We start from the raw sequence: 17,429 nt of genomic DNA on the forward strand, positions 1-17,429 counted from the left end.
TATTAAATGCCTGCCTAAAATATGTATGTTGTAGTTCAAAACAAAGCTCCTGAATTTAACAGGGAAACTGCTCATTGAAATTCAATGGCCTGTTGAATTTAAAAATGAATTCTTGTTATGTTGCCTTCTTGCCTCATATATTTAAGAGATTTATTTTGAAATATAGCAACAAAGTGGAAGGGGGTTACAAAAAAAGATACTCTTTTCATAGGAGAGTTACATTTAATGCTAGATTTAAAGCTAAATAATTTGCAGCTGCACCTTTCTCCCCCTACCATGTTTATTTTTTCCTATTTCTTGTTCAGAATTGCACAGTCCACTTAGTGGCTGTGTCTAATTTACATAATCATGTCGTTATTCTTCAGTTTTTCTGTTCCTATTTATAAACCATTCACAAACCATCCACTTAAGTAACAGCATGATTTGTTGTAAGAATTATTATGGCTGTTTCCAAGGGAAAATGGAATGTGATTAAATGAAGAACGAACAATGACATTTTTTAAACAGAGGGTTCTAATCCCACAAAGGGATTTGTAAATGAAACCTGCCCATCAAATTCCATCCCAAACAGCCAATGAACTGCTGAGGAAATGCAGCAGATACCTTTACAACTGTATAGCCAAGAGCTTAGCAGAAGACAAAAAATAGATAAACAAACTAACCAACCATGCACACAATATCTTCCAGAGAAATGGTAAAGCTCCCAAAGCCATCTGTACTTTAAAAAAAAAAAAAATTAATGAAGTGTATGTATACAGTTGCTGATGTGACTCAACGCAAGTCTGAATACTAAGGCTCTAGAGGAAAATCTGCAGGCAGACCTTTGCTCCTGGCTAAGTTCCAGCTTCTGAAAGAAATGCATCAAGCAAGGAAAGAGCTGGATATTTAAGCTGTGGATCCAGGAAAAAGGAATCTTTTCTGCATGAAATAGATTTTTTGCAGGTGCCACAGGAACCATAATAACCCACGCTTCTTATAAAAATGGTTAACAGTGATATAAGAACATCAGAGTTCAATATTTTCAACTGAAGAATTCGTTCTCTTATTTCAAAAATGAGTGGGGATATAAAAAACCTATTTGTTTACCAGTAATGCTGTCACCTTTACAAAAAGCTATCTACAAGAAACAGCTGAGAAGTTCCGTGGAGGAGTGATGATACAGAGCTTCATTCATCAAAAAAAAAAAAAAAAAAAAAAAAAAAATTAAATAAATAAAAAAAAAAGAAATCCCCAATAGGTATTCATTGGCAGTAGTGCTTTGACATGTTTGTATTAGTCCAAAGTAAACCATACTGATGGATTCCATTCTTGTTCGTGTGCAGACAGACGCAGTCCATTCAGACAGTGCATGCACCACAAAGGACCACAGAGATCTTGTTAAATTGGTAGAACTGCTTCAGAAACTCATCCAGAGCCATTCAGAAGTTTGCAGTAACTGTTCACAGCACATTATCTTATAAGCAGTGGTTCTTAAACACTGAGGGAGATACGGGAATATTTCAGGTGAAGCCAAGCACAAAGTCCAAGAAAATCAGTTCTGGGACACTGGTGTTGAATATCTGAAATTCCACATTGAATTAGTTTAAGGAGCTGTAGATGGGACCAGCAGAGGGACTGGGAGAAGCCCACAGTAAAATCCCTGTGGCACGGACACTGAGATACCCTGAATACTGACAGTTTTTCAAGGGAAAAGTAAACTTTGTTTCAAAAATAGCATCATTATTTGAGATAGAGATAAACCCTTCCCCATTATTTGTGTAATTATTCAGATGTTAGCAATAACAAGTAAACGAATAATGCAGCTAGTAGTAATGTTCTAGATAAAAGACCAAAACAGAGAAACGAGAAAACAAACGAACCAACCAACAAGACTTCAGCCTCAATACTTATAAACTATATACCAATACCAAGTTTCACTCAAAAGTTACAGTATAAGGCTGGAGAACTTACTTAAAATTTCAGGGACTTTTCTAAGCCAGTAGTTAAGTCTGTGGCTGTAACCATGATCTAGGGTCTAGCACTTCTGTGACGCGTTTCAGTCTAGGGGTTGGTACTGGTTTGGTTTCAGACTCTGTCTTAGTAACCAAAGAAATGGGATTCCTATGGTCGGCCAAACTGTTTTTCCTACAAGGACAGATTCTGCGAGGAGCAGCAGCGGGTGTCTGCAGTTGCTGTGTTTCCATAGATAACGCTGAATCTAAAGAACTACAAGATGTGCCACCAGGCCTCTCCCAGTTCTCTTTGTCCCATTCCTCTGTGTTCCCATGTGCTTTTGCATTGTATGCTGGTTTATCAGAGGGTGGAGGTGGAGCTCTTCTTTTCTTCCCTCTGCCATCATTAGGACTTGCAGTATGCATATTTTTCTGAACAACCATCTCATGAGATCCATCAAAGAGTGAAGCCCATAGGGAAGATGCAGGCTCTTTTTGCTGGCAAAGCAGGAACTCACCATCACTCTCTTCAATTTTTCTTTGTATGATATCAGCTAAGCCCTCATGTTTCACTGGAGAATCAATGCCTGTAATTTTAAGGGACAGCAATTAACTCAGATTAAAATGCTACCCATGACTTTACTCCTCTCTATTTTATTACTGTTCAGAATACAAAACTGTATTAACCATGTCTCATGAAACCTGGACTGCTATTAAGCGTATTAATGGAAGAAATGGAAAAGATTACATATGCTTTCATAAGAGAAAGCTGGGAGACAGGAGAGAACTGTTTTCATGACAGCTGGTGTTGGGAGAACAGGGTAGGAATTGATCCTTCTTTCCAAGTAAATGCTGAAAAAAATTATAAATATATATAGACATACATACATACGTATATATATACACACACACACAGACACAATCTACATAATAGATATATTTTGCTGTACAGCACTTTGAAATTTTCATTTTACACAAGGTGCATGGAAAAATCTATGACTAAATATTCCTGTGCCTCCGGCCTGCAGAAAATTGAACGTCTTTACATATACCATTTTTCTTTATGTGCTTTAAGACTGTCTTGCCCCATTTCTGATCTCTCATATTGAATTTTCTAGGTAGACCGCAATAATGCTAGCCTTTAGAACAGAAGCAATATCTTTTCTATTTCAGGTCGCACGTTAAGGATTTTAAAAACAATTTTAAACACGGGATTTTACCTATGAATACTGTCAATAAGCAGAAAAACACTGGTATATTAAGAATGAAGCAGAGTTTGTGTTCTGCTCCACAATGATATATTTGAGCATCAGCAGAATTATACTACAGCATTACCTTCACAGAACTTCTATATAGTTGATTTACTGCCTTCCTGCTCTGTGTTCATTGCTGAGGTAGTGTTGTGACTGCTCGCTGCTCTGATGCGCAGGAGCTCGATGACCCACACAGTATTTTGAGCATCTTCACAATTCCAGTCTCAAGCACAAGCAGTCAGGCATTTATAGTCGTACAGTGTTCTTCAGCCATTACTGCATTAGATCCATTAAAACAGTGACCTACTTTTTCTAGTCTGTAAATATTATTTCTGTAATGAAACTATTAAAATAATCCTGTTGCAATCTATTTTGCTCTGCAAAACTAAGTCTTAAATACAAGCTAGGTATGTTCTGAGCATGTTTTTCAACATTATTAGGAAAAAATAGTAGGTAAGTTGAATTAAGCCTTTAAATAGTGTTAAGAAGAGCAAATTAATTTTTATTTTATTTTTAATTTTTTTAAATAATTTTAATTGGTTAGATGATTTTTTACATTTACACTCCTTGAGCTTTACACTATTCCCACAGTGAGCATTTATTTCTAGTGGTGGCTTTGTTTCTCATGCTCAGGTCTCCCTATTTACAGTTCAGATCACAGATTTTTTGGTTCAAGGTTAAATAAATAAATGGTGCAATTACAAATTCAGATTTAACATGAACTCCTTGGTATGCAATTATGTTGCTCTTTCATTGTCTGAATTGCCCTTGAAAAACTGAGTGTTTCAACATCAACACCAGAAGCCATCTGAATGCAGACAATGTTGTTTCTGTTACCCTGCAACTTGAAAAGACAAATCCCACTTACTCATATCATGGTAGACAGAGGTCGCTTCTTTAGTCAAGAACAAAGGTGGTTTCCGTGGTGACATAATCTCAATTTTCATAAGTTCTTCACAACAATGTTTCCACTGGCCTGAGAGAGAAGAGAGAACAGTGATTGGAACTTAAGCACTTCAGCTTGAAAAAACTGAAGTCATTAGTTTCCTAACACAACCTGTCTCCAAAGCAATACCAAACAGTAAGCATCTACTTTTAGTTAGCAGGAATACTCAGGATGCATTTTCAGTATTTTCAACTTTTAATTAATTATGACTTTTAGCACAGAAGTTATGAGCTACCACCTTTAATTGAAGCATCCCAACAGTACTGTTATACCATAATGATTAAATATCATAATTTGCCTTCAAACCCCCAAGCCCAGTATAAATTCATCAGAAAAAAAAATCGTAACTTATCAACATACTGCAAGCAGGGTGTTACACAGCCGCTACAGTAAAGGAACAGCTTTGTCTTTCACAGAGGGTAGCTTGCCTTTTATCTGCTAGTAGACAAGGAAACCTCTTTTACTATTAATAGATTTTGACCTTAAGGAAAACAAGGCACAGTAAAATTACTTTGTTCATACCAATCATTCCAAGTTTTCCAAGCACATTAATTTTAAGAGATTTTTTAGAACCACTGAAGAAAAAAAAAAAAGGCATTTAAATGCTAAGTGACCCATTTTTTCTGAACCTAAGGAAAATGTCTTTAAAAAAATCCATGGGTATTCTATCTATAATGAATAAGTAGTAGTTCTTTTACCCCACTCCACAGCTAATTTAAAGAAGATGCCCTAGTTTTTGCTTGGTATTTTCTCTAATTGATAAAACCTCTTCTTGTAGTTCAGAGAAAAAGGAGTAGAACTACGAACTACGACACCCACATAAGAAAACCTCAGTTCACTGATTTGTTCGGTGTGGCCTCTGATTAAACACTAGTATTTCATCAATTGAGCTGGTTCTGTTTTCTGCCCTGGTGAAAATGACTATCAGGATCCAACTGTATTTTGTCAGTGACAGCATAATAACTGTCAGCTGTTCTCTGCTCTTGATAAACCAAGAGTCAAACTACTAAAGCAGAAGAAAAAGATGAAGACGCATTAATCTATATAGTTCCTATAGTTAATACATGGTGTTAAACAAGAACCATGGTATGCTACCTGAAAACCATTTTGCTGTCTTATATGTGAAGAAACTCATTTCTTGTAAGAACAGCTTTGCTACAGAGGTTACCAAAGTCAGTACGACAGCTGACTGGAAAAAGAAAAAAAAAAAAACAACAACAACAAAAAACAAACCAAACAACAACAACAAAAAAACCCACTGAAGATCTTCAAACATTTTAGCATGAAAAATAAAAAATTCAGGGTATCAGTTTACCTCACTTGCATCATGTTACAGCTGTCACCAGCTTCCAATAGGCACTGTGCATTTGCATGAATGGATCAGACTGTGGCTAGGCACATTCCCCTTGTGGCAAGGGGTACCATACCAAAACCTGAGAATTACCAGCAAAATCAATCCCTAACATAGCAAACTGCAACTTAATTGATACATAATACTGCTGGGTAAGGAATATACATGACTGGCTAAATCTGAATCCTTGCCAAGGCCCCAGATGGATCTTGCATCCTCACTACTTCCTGCTAAGGCTTCCAGACCCAAAGGAATCTCACAAAACCAGCAAACCTGATAAGGATGTGCAGGCAGAAGCAGCCCCACTCAGCTACAGTGGAGGAAGAAATAGTGAAAGTTTATTAGTCCTTTAAAAATCATCTAGAATGCTGCTAAAAGAGGCCAAATTACTTTGGATTTGTGGACACATTCTATTTCTTGTTTCCTGCAAAAAGCCAGACTGAACGTGCGGACATTGGTTTAGTTATATATTTGTCTTCCAATAGCTATGACCACCACCTAATATTATTCCAAAGAACATTTTTCTTCCCATTGCAAACAAAGGATTATGAGGCAAGTGTGATTCAAATTGTTCAAAGATTCCTTTGATGCTACATAACATCCTTCACGAAGGGCACGATGCTAGCAGTGCTTGCTTACTTACTCAGATCATAGAAGTGCTGCCAGAAAGCCTCCATCCACTTCTGAAGCTCTTCCCTACTGTCAGTAGCAAAAAGTTGAGTCACAGCCTCTCCAGGCACAGGGTTGATAACAGAAAAGCTATTGGTTCTTCTTTTGGAGTCTTTATCCACAGCTCGAATTCTGGTTTCCTAAAAATGACAAACTGTGGTAATGAGTTATTGCTTCAGCTCAACGCTTATAAGACTGTGGCCAGTGACAGCATAATGGGAGTATAATTTGGCTTTTTTACCTAATTCAGATTAATCTCCAGTTAAAAAGAAAAGAAAAAAAGGAGTAATGTCAGGAACTGCTTATAAAAGTATTTTCTCATATAACAATCTAAATGATACAATATATGAAAAAAAAAAAAAATGGAGCAGAATTATTGCAATTCTGAGTTATATAGAATGTACATTCTGTGTTTCCCCTCCCAGTGCTTTCACCAGCTGTTCTCATGCATCACTCTTCACAGTTGTTGAGTGAAAAACCTAGAATAACAGCAAATACCTCTTCTCCAAAATCTTCATCTGGACAATCACTTTTTCACAGTTAGGTCTCATACTACACATCTTTCAATTTTTTTATTCTTAGTAAATGTATGTATTTTGCTTGAATTTCAGTGACTCAGGACATTCAGGGCAAAGGCAACTGCAACAGGAAATTTATTCAAATATTCATCATGTCTCCATCTAAAGGAGCATTTGTAGAAGCTATCAAGAGTGCTAAGAAAGCTCAGGATGGCCGTAAGTTGCAGCAGGGGAGGTTCATGTTGGATATGAGGAAAAATATCTTCTCAGAAAGAGTGGTGCAGTATTGGCACAGGCTGCCCAGAGAGGCGGTGGACTCACCAGCCCTATGTGTGTTCAAGAAACTTGTGGAGGTGGCACTTGGGGACGTGGTGGAGATGGCTCATGGTTGGAGTCGATGATCTTAGTATCATTAAGGTTGGAAAAGGCCTCTATCATTGTAAGCTATTCATATAGTTTCACTGAACAAGTTTCATAGAATCACAGAATGGCCAGGATTGGAAGGGACCTCAAGGATCAGGAATCCCAACCCCCCTGCCACATGCAGGGTCACCAACCTCCCCATTTAATGCTAGACCAGGCTGCCCAGGACCCCATCCAACCTGGCCTTGAGCACCTCCAGGGATGGACGGGGCATCCACAACCTCTCTGGGCAGCCTGTTTCAGCACCTCCCCACTCTCTCTGTAAAGAATTTCCCCCTGACATCCAACCTAGATCTTCCCTCCCTCAACTTAAAACTATTTCCAACATGAAAAAAAGTTTTGCTGTAATATCAAACAAGTCCTATTTGTCATTTCAGAATTTAGTTTTGTCTTATTTAGGGTAATATAAATAATTAAAAACAATGACAAATATAGCATAAATCATTCAGAACTAATGAATCGTTACTTCAAACATTCAACTAATATCAGAAATATGCAGCAGTGCTGTTACAGCCAAGGTTGTCCCCTCTGTTCCAGGACATAGTTCAACTGATTTTATCACCCAGACTACATACTATGAAACTAAAACTGCATCTAGTTTCTTTGTTATGCCTTTACTACCATAAAAAGTAGCACTTGCCATTGAGTGAAAAAAAAAATAGGTTTCATGTGTAAGACACTGAAAAATTTTAGAAGCCTCACAAAACACAACAGAAGTTTCTTCCAGGAAATAATTAGTCAACACTGCTGTTTGCAACATGGTGAACAAATGAGAGTAATTAACACTGCTTTGTTTACAAAAATAGAAGCAGAACACCTGCAAATATCTCTGCCTATACACTTCCACCTGGCCAAGCAAGTGAAGACCTGTTACAACACTAGCACATCCAGGAGAGCAGCGTCACCCAAATGTTGATGGGGTGATGAGTTCCAGCACCAAGGAACTGGGCAGCACCTTACTGGCCAGTGCTGGAGCCTGGCAGGAAAGGGAGCTGCCTAACATGCACTGAGAACATGCAGAGGCCTTGTGCCATGCAAGGGTGTCCCCTGGCATGGGGAGCACTGTGCATTTGGAAGGAAGCTGACAGCTAAAGCCAGCACTGTGTTCAGCAGCTGGGGGGGCAGCAAATCTCATCTCCGAGTAGTTTCATGGCACACCTTAAAATACAGTGGGGACAGATCAGCCACCTTCCTTATTAAAGCGTTCAACCAGATGTCAGACTTGCACTGCAGATGTCAAATAGAAACCAACAGAAATTAAGTTTATACATGAGAACCGATGGGGATAGGCCTAGTTCCAATCGTTAGAAAACAAAAGTTATTCTCAAGAATATTCCCCAGATTTTCAATGCATTACTTCAGTAACTGTTCGAAATCCTAACAGCTGCTTGTAGCATATCTGATGGATATGCTCATTTAAATTCTTCTGTCTAAAAATAGGAGATGAAGTAATTCATCCATAAGTGCTCTATATCCCATTAACTCAGGTAACCATAGATACCAGCAAAAAATTAAATCAAATAGATTAACATTTGACAGGTAAGAACTTCAAGCATACCATACACACAAGTTTATTTAATGATGTTTGCTCCAGGTTTTATCTCATAACTACGTTATTATTCAAAGGAGATAAATCCTCAAGCAACAATCTATACCTGATGTTTGAATATTTAAAGAGTGATACAAGATGCCATTACAATAATGGGCTGATGAATATACCAAGCTTGGGTAAATTACACCATAAACCCACTTCTTAAAAATAACAAATAAAAAGTAAACTGCCTTAAAGTACCATGTTATACATAGCACTGCTCTACATTCCCCAATCTCACAGACAGTGGAACCAATTCCATTATCCCTCCTGTAAAGCCCAGAACAACCAGCCAATTGGAGTAAGAAAAACCAAGCTGAACCCTGAGGAAACTCAGAGGACTCCTTTGGAGAGGCTGAGGCCAGTTGTACATCCTTACTATGTGCAAAAGATTAATTTTCTTTGAAAATGGGGAAAGTGACTTTTTCTTTTAGCGTAAGGTAAATATGAGTCTCCATTTATATCTTTCTCCTTCAAATCAAAAATTCTTTTTGCCTGATACAGCTTATCTGGAAAGCTCATCTGCTAAGCAGAGTTAAACAAAAACAAACAAAAAAAGAGAGAAACATTTTATTGCTGAGGCAGCCCCTTACTGCTGAGCCAGTTCTGAAGCACTGAGGAGCAGAGTTTATAAAGATCATTTTAAAACATCAATACAAATTGCAGTTCTTGAGAAAAATATTGAAAAGTCAAAAATCCAGTTCTGTGTATCTGTTCTAAGATGAAACAAGCCAAATTGTATATAACAGTCTTCCTTTGTGATTTTACTACCAAGAAACAAAGCAAGAAATAAAAACAACATTGGAAACAAAATACAATCGTTGGCTTCTGCTGTAATTTGTTGTTTCTTTTAAGGCAAGTGGGGAAGTTTGATAAATGTAAAACTATGGCTTTCTAAAATATTAGTGCAAGTCTGAATCTGCCACATTAGCTGCATTTCCTTCTTTCATCTCCATTGTTTTGTGAGCTTGTGTCACCATAAAACTCATGTGCTTGCAGGATGGTAAGTATAATATGGAAGAGTAATGTTAGGATCACTGGGTCATCATGGCTGTCTTCAATTCAGTGCAGCAACTTAAAGGCAGGATAAGGAGGAGATGGAATTGTATGACCAACCAGCACTCTGAGGAGCAACAGGGAGCTATAAAGCATAGCTTCCCAGTGACTCGATTTGAGCATGTGTGTTACAGGGTCCACCATGTTCTATCTAGGCACTGTATCTGCTTTCCCTACCTATACCCACCATCTTTTTCAAGCAATTGCAGAAGCAAGTTGAGCAGCACGACAGAAGATGCCAGATACCTCGAGGCATTTAACTCATTTTTTATTTCCCTATATATTTTCACCTGTGAAGCCTTATCTAAACCAGCCAGTGGGACATAAGTACACTACACAGAACACTGATTTTAGGTCTGCTCTTGCTTCATCAGTGCTGGAGTTGCTTGAAAGAGGTAATGAATATTGCTTGCATTGCACGCTCCCTAAATGTTCACATTGCCAAGAACTTGATACCCTTCTGTTTCAGTCCCAAGATGAACTTCCTAGTTTCCCAAAAATACTGCAAGATCCCCTATGAAGTTATGCTGCCGGAGCCATCGCTACATTTTCCAGTGAATTTCTCTACCTGACCTAGACCAAAACACATGTTCCAACAAGAACTTAGCAACCGAAGGCTGCAAACATTTGTTCCTCATCCTGCTCACCACCACAGCTACTACAAGCACAGAGATAGCCTTGGGCCTGCTGGACCACATGGCACCAGACCAAGGATCGTGCTGGCAAAATACGCCAGGAAGGAAATCACATTAACTATGTTCTGTGCTAACCAGAAGCCATGTCCCACAATTCCTGAAGCTTCCCGCATAAAATGCACCAAGAAAGTTATGTAATTTATGAAGAGGATATAATAGGGTATGTATTCAGGATACTGAGCAATAAGTGTGAAGTGCTGGCACATACACCAGTTTGCTAAACTATCAGGTGCAGGCAAAGCCTTTATCATTCACTTCAAAGCAAAGCAAACAAAGAAACAAACAAAAAAATTAGGAATTGGTCCACTAGGAATATTCCTTGTTCAAGTTGGATTCCAGCTAATTTTCTTTGCTAGAGAAAATATAATTTCTCTACTTAGTTGTGCAATATAATATGTTATAATCACACTTAGCTGGAACAATAATAGTAACACTTGCATAATAGGAACTGCAGAACTATTATTGCTCAACAGTGGTAGCAGTGAAGTCATTTGAAGTTAAAGTAATGACTCTGGTGGTCTTAATGGCTTCTTCAAGCCTCAATTCAAAGGAAAGGGAAATAAGACTATCAGTATGATTATTTTCCAGAGTTCCTCATAAATCCATATGACTTCATTACTTTCCAGAAAGTATCTTTCAATTACATGGAGAGGATCAGCTTCACACTACAAGTAACAATACCAGATGCAACCAGAAGAGATTTTAGTTAGAACATCTAAAGTTAATTTTCAGTCTCATCTTCGATTTTGAAATTGCTGTTTCAGTAACAACACGTAGCAGATAAGCCCATACGATTAGCTTATTTTCATTTATGTCACGAGTTTCACAATAAAAGAATCAAAAAATTCACAGCCATTATATTGTTTTCCAATATCCAAATATGTTTTAAACTGCTTTGTTTTCTTTCTGGCTTTAATTTTGAAGAAGGATTCATGGTCCTATTTTCCAGCTTGATACTTTGGCAAAATGGTGTAATACACACAATTTATGTACACTGTGTACATTACCTGTAAAGATAAACTGCCAACATACAGACAGACTCCCATTAAAAGCTGGATTTTAGAGTCTAAGTGTGCCGGTAACTTGGAGAAGCAAAACCCCTTAGGAGAATATGGTTATTTGAAAAGGAAAAGCAAAGTAAGGTTACAGACCAAAACAACAACCCCTAAGGAAAGAATAGACAGATTCTGACAGGCAATTTTCAAAAATACTTCTTTCACATTTTAAAATATGGATGTAGTCACTCTGTGTTTCACTAAACCTTACCATTTCCTTACAGATATTGTGAACAACTGGAAAATACAGTCTCAGTGAAGTTCTACTGATACAAGTGACTGAAGAGGTGTGCAAGTAAAACTGTTCAAGTATGTATCATGTCAAAACATTTTTTTACAAGTAAATAAGTAAATTGGAAGAAAAAAATGGCGTTGTTAGAATACAAGACACTAGGAGAAGTGTGTTTTTAATTAAGGAATCAATTTAAATCTTAGCACATGAAATGTTAGCGCACGAAAGCAGGTTACGTTGTTATCTCTAGCTTAAATGTTTTGTTAATATACAAGAATTACTCAAGGTGGAAATGCAGTCATATTTTTCAGAAACTTTAAAGCCAGCAAGAGCTGACACTGCTGTTGTCAGAAGCAGTTCTTTGTTACTTTATGGCCCTATACATCACCGGTCTCACCCTACCTCCTTCCTTGTACCACATGAGCACTCGTGTGGTCATGTAGGGATCTAGATGAAAGACTGCATTAAGGAAAAGCATGGTTGAAGCCAGCCATCCTCCTAATTTTAACTCACTTCAGTTTCCTAATCCAGCTCATCAGTCAGCTGCCCTGCCCTACTGCTTGCCCAGCATGAAGCAGCACAGCAGCCAGAGCAAGCGACTGGGTGGGGGGAATGCTTCTTTTCAAGCTAGTACTGGCATCAAGTGCACAGAAGTACAACACCAGAATCCAGATCAACCCATGCTTAACACAGTTTCCAAATGTTTCTGTCTGTGTATGAAAGATGAACCCAGCTAGGCCAATTGCAAACAACATTAAATTCCTCTGCTCATCCTTATGTGATTCTAACTCTTGATGAGTGTGCAAAAACAGATTTTAAAAGCATCTGTTCACTCTAATGCTCTCCATTCTAGAAGGTCCTTCCAATAACATTCAGAAATTGAACACATAAATAGTTGTTTAAAATTAAATACTTAATGCATTTTTAGTCAAATAGAAGAATTTTAATGTTAAGTTTTAAATCCAGACTTTGCCTATCAGACTATGAAAAACAAAAGTAATACCATCAGAGAGAACAGAACTTCCAAAGTTACTGTGCCCTGTACAAAACCAGTATTAAGAAAAGCCGCTTATTTTAAGACACTAAAATATTTTGAGCAATTTTCCAATTCTCCCTCTAATTAAGACTGTGGCAGAATAAAATAACAAAAAGCTTTTGTTAAAATTTCACCTTGCTGAGGACAAAAGCCTCCTGGAACGTTGCTAAAGCACTGCAGGGAATAGAACAGTCATATAAGAAGTCACGTTTTTCCTAAAGAAAACAACATCCTTTTTACCTATATGTTAACCAGTTTAGTGCAACAGAAGGAACTTACATCTGCTGCTAAGAAATGTAACACCCTTGCAAAAAAATTTCAGTGACTGGAAATTTTGCTGCAGCATTTCCCAGTGACACACTACCTACAGAGCTTTTTGCATACTAGCAGCTTAGAGCCCAAATGTATATGTCTTAAAACAAAAATCACCTCCCTCGGAATAATAATTAAGAACAAAAACAAACGCCAAAACACAAGCAAGCAGAAAAACCTACACATATGATCATTTTTACCTTATTGATGGAAACTGTCAATACTGGCTCCACTTTAGCCTCAATTTCTTCTGGTGAGTAATAACAAGAGAGCTTTCCACCTCTCAGTACGCAATACAGTCTCCTCCAGCTGGTTAGATTTCCTATCATTTGCTAAAGGGAAGAAGTAGTCAGAAATTGCCAGACACAAACTACATATTAAGAGCGCATTGTGAGGTATACACCAATCAGCCCACGTGATCAGAACTTCTCCACACTGAATCAATAAAGAAAGACCTTCTGTTGCAGAACACTTCAGAATCAGTGTTTTTTGAAATGTTAACAATACTTTTAAATGTCTTTTGACATTTTACAGTTTTCCCAGATTCATTGTCTTATGACGCAATACAGAATCTGCCTTTTCACGCAGAACAAAGTGTAGAACAAGTGTCTACAATAAGGACAAAACCCACCTTTATTAGCTACATTAATTAAACAACAGAAAAAATAAAAAGAGTATTTAACATTGGAAGCATGTGGTACATTCAAAGATATTTGTCCAGAATCTCCATGTTCTCAAAATAATTTTCTGAACAGCATTCATAAACACATTTTAATTTCATGATGAGAACAAAGCGTACAATGTAGCACTCCTGCCTGGTGGCCCTTCAGCCCTCTGCTCACACCTTCTTGTTTGCTTAGTTGTGCAATGAATCGAAATAGAGAAGCAAACTGAGTTCACAGTAATTGCTTTTGGAGGAATGAGTTTAACTGCTGCTCCCCACTCAGTTCACCATGCTAAGACAGTGAGTGGTATGTATGAGGGTAAGAGCCAAGAGACCGTTAGGATTGCTGCTATTAAGTACCAGGCTAAACAGATTCTGAAACAACACAATCTATATCTAGCAGCCCACATAGTTTTATTGATAAGCACGCCAAGAAAACATATATTTATTGATTCTTAGCTACTGAAGATACTGTTTGTAAACAGTAACTATGAGATGTCCTCCCTCGCTCTAGGCAGAACAGGTAAGAAGAAACCACTCTGGGAAAAACAGAAATGTTTTAACAGTGGACTGTTGGTGTCTGCTACCAGAAGAGCATCTAAACACAAGCAAGACTTTTTTTTACCTGTTGATTCAGAAATCCTGTCATCATATCCCTAGCCATGCAGGAAGGCTGAGCAACTAAACGGCAGCACATGTTTCCATACAGGGGGAGCCAAAAAGAAGATTCCTCTGGGGGAAAAGACCAGACAGGAAAAAAAAAAGAAAAAAGAAAGGAAGAAAGAAAGAAAGAGAGGTTAAAAAAAAAAAAAAAAGGGCAGAGTTTTAAATACAGTTTAGCTTTTAATACTGATCTTTACTTTCAGATCATGAATATGAATAAGCATTCTTTATATGTAAGGAAAGAGATCTTGTCCTGTAGGATTAAAGTAAAACTGATTCTTAGTTTTCAGTAAGTTTTTTATTAAAAATCATCAGAAGTTCTAAAAGAATTAAAATAAAAACAAATTGTTCTGCAAGAACAAGTTATTCTTACAAAAAAAAAAAAAAAAAAAAAACCAACCTCTAAATCTCGCTTCACAGATAAAACCACTTTGGAAGATAATCACTTTGGCTACCTTATCTAAGTAGGATCCCTAAGCCCTTCCCATCATGGCCATGACTTCTTATATGTAAGCATTTTGCTTCAGATTGGTTTTTAAGACTTAGGATTTATAGCTGTCTTCTCTTGCACACTAGAAAAGCATTCATGATTCCAAGGAATTAGCAAAAAACTGCTCAGCTTTGCCATGTAAAAAACACGCTCTTCTATAATTAGAAGCAGGTAATACAACATACCATTGACATTACTCTGTCTTTAGTCATGGTTTAGAAATGCTTGTAATGAAATAAAATATCCAGGTATGTCATTCCTCACCAGAGTGAGTTATGCAAATTAATGAAAGAAAACAAAAATTTGAAGTAGAAAATAGTATCAAAGATACACAGAATTATTCTAACCTGTTGAGAAACAAATGCCCCATAAATCTTCAAATCTGTACTTATTCAGAATAATGAAGCGTAAATAATTAAATTTTCTTTTCAGGTCAAGTTTACCCATGTAAAAAAATGAAGTTACCAGAAGTGAGTGAAATACAAACTCGCACGTCTTAATTTAACAGGGTGGATTGAAGGGTGGATTGCAGGAAGGACGATAGTTTTGGAAAACACGGATGAAGTACAAAGAACTGTACTTGTGTTTCTTGAAATATCACCTTCAGTTGCAGCATAATCACCAAGTTAGCATCTGGTCAACTACTACCAGCAACCTGTGCTCTCCCAGAGCTGAAATACAGCGATCAAGGCAAATCACAAGCACACGTTTTTGTCCTGTGTCTAGCTCAAATTAAGTTGCTTTTTTTTTTTTTTTTTAATACACTTTTGTTCTGACTACAGAGGCAAAAGCTGTTCTTTGCTCCAATACCCTCCCTTAGTTGTGAGAAAGGGGGAAATAATTTGTATATATGGGTACAACTCACTTAAGATCAAGATGCAAATAACAGAAGAAACTCCCAAATGAATTAAATTTTCCTCTGGACTTGAAATTGTACTCAACTTATAGTTTATTCAGCTGTGTATAGATGCTTGTTTTAGAACAGTTAAATATTTTGTTTAAGTTGTTCTATATTAAGTATCAAGAAAAATAATCTCTTTAAACTCTTTAGTTTACAAGAGAAATGCAAAATGTTACTGGGTTTTTATTTCCTTAAATTGGTACCATATGTACTTACCATTTCCTGTAATGGTAAGGTTGTGGGTCCTGAAACTGTCCTTGGCACTCTCCAGCCCCAAAGTGGTATATGCTAGCAAACTGTACTTTGCTCCACTAAATGTGAAAGAAAAGGCACATTTTAAGTCATTTCTGCTTTGCAGTGCATAGACAGTAATTAGAGGGAGCCTATGGATGCCCGAGATAACACATCTGCTTACAGGGACATGCCAGGATGAAAGGCAGCAGCTGTCTGTGGCCACAGGCTGCCACCCCCAGCCCCTTCCCACAGAACTGCTCCCCAGCATGCTCAGCTGATTCCCACATCCTCACCTCCTGCCTCCACCCTGTGCAGCACCTCCGGTTCCCTCCCACCCCATGACTTGCAGGCCAGCGCCACAGAGCCCCATCAGCTCAGTTCCCCAGCTATCTATCTGCCACTGGCAACCCCAGACATAAGGCCTGTGCTTTCCAAGCCTCCTGCAGCCCAAGGACACTAAAAGCATCTCTCTACTCAAACACCAAGTAATTTTGGTAGTTTTTGCAGCTTTTGACCCTAGGCCTAACTCAAAAATGAGTGCAAAAATGTATACTGTAGGCCACAGAAAAACAGATGATGAACTTGATCTGAAAGCACAAGGTTCAAAATTAAAATCTTTATACTGCTTTTCCAGGCTGCACTGTTCTTTTGCTTTGACAGTAGACTTCATAAAAGTTGGTTACACACACACACACACACACTTATACAGAGTAGTAACCAATAGTTTGTTTCTTTGCATATAGAAAAAGAAGTCTGTAGAAATCCTACAGCCAGTTTTGCAGCACAAAGGACTCTTTCACTTATTGTGCTTACAGGTATCACAGTGTTGTATCTTTGGTTTAGATTTTGCCTAGGGGGGAAAAAAAGCTGGAAAAAAATCACATTTGCAATTCAGCACAGTGCATGTGGAATGCAGCTCTTGGAATAAACTAGTATAAATTTGGTACATGTTTAACCTTTTTCCCCAAATACTCTTAAGACAAAGTAACAGATTTACAGTCTAGCAATGCAGTAAGAATTCCACCTGGCTAATGGCAGTTTAAACAAAGTTCACACGAAAACAAACCACTCAGAATCACTAATTGCTTTCTCTAACAGAATTGAGCATAAAATCCTTTAAAAACCTTCTGTACAGCATAAGATATCTTAGTGGTATAAAAGTTGTTAAGACACTACTGAATTGACATCACTAGAAAATAAATACTAATATTTTCCAAGTGTTAATTTTTCTAATAGCAGAGGGCACACGGTTTTAAAATCAGATGCCTATCCAGCTCTGACCCTAATGAGAGAGAGGAGACAGAAGATTAGCAGGGAGGTCTGTTACACATCGAATTCAAAGCAATAAATAGAAAAGTAAATATGATATAGCACTTTGGGCAAAGAACCACCTCTATAAAACATTTAGA

At 37.6% G+C, this 17,429-nt stretch overlaps 1 protein-coding gene across 1 annotated transcript in view; it reads right to left on the minus strand.

Moving 5' to 3' along the window:
- Positions 1–1,187: 1,187 nt before the first annotated feature.
- RTKN2 (rhotekin 2) overlaps positions 1,188–17,429 on the minus strand; it is a 30,807-nt gene continuing 14,565 nt past the window's right edge. Inside the window, 6 exon segments of the mRNA XM_090144644.1 lie at positions 1,188–2,518; positions 4,053–4,160; positions 6,125–6,290; positions 13,269–13,400; positions 14,358–14,464; positions 16,003–16,097. Of these exon segments, the coding sequence (XP_090000770.1) occupies positions 1,983–2,518; positions 4,053–4,160; positions 6,125–6,290; positions 13,269–13,400; positions 14,358–14,464; positions 16,003–16,097 (1,144 nt within the window). The 3' untranslated portion in view covers positions 1,188–1,982.

This window comes from Phasianus colchicus, chromosome 8 (genome assembly GCF_987193195.1).
Source record: "Phasianus colchicus chromosome 8, bPhaCol1.hap1.1, whole genome shotgun sequence".
Taxonomy (NCBI): Eukaryota; Metazoa; Chordata; class Aves; order Galliformes; family Phasianidae; genus Phasianus; species Phasianus colchicus.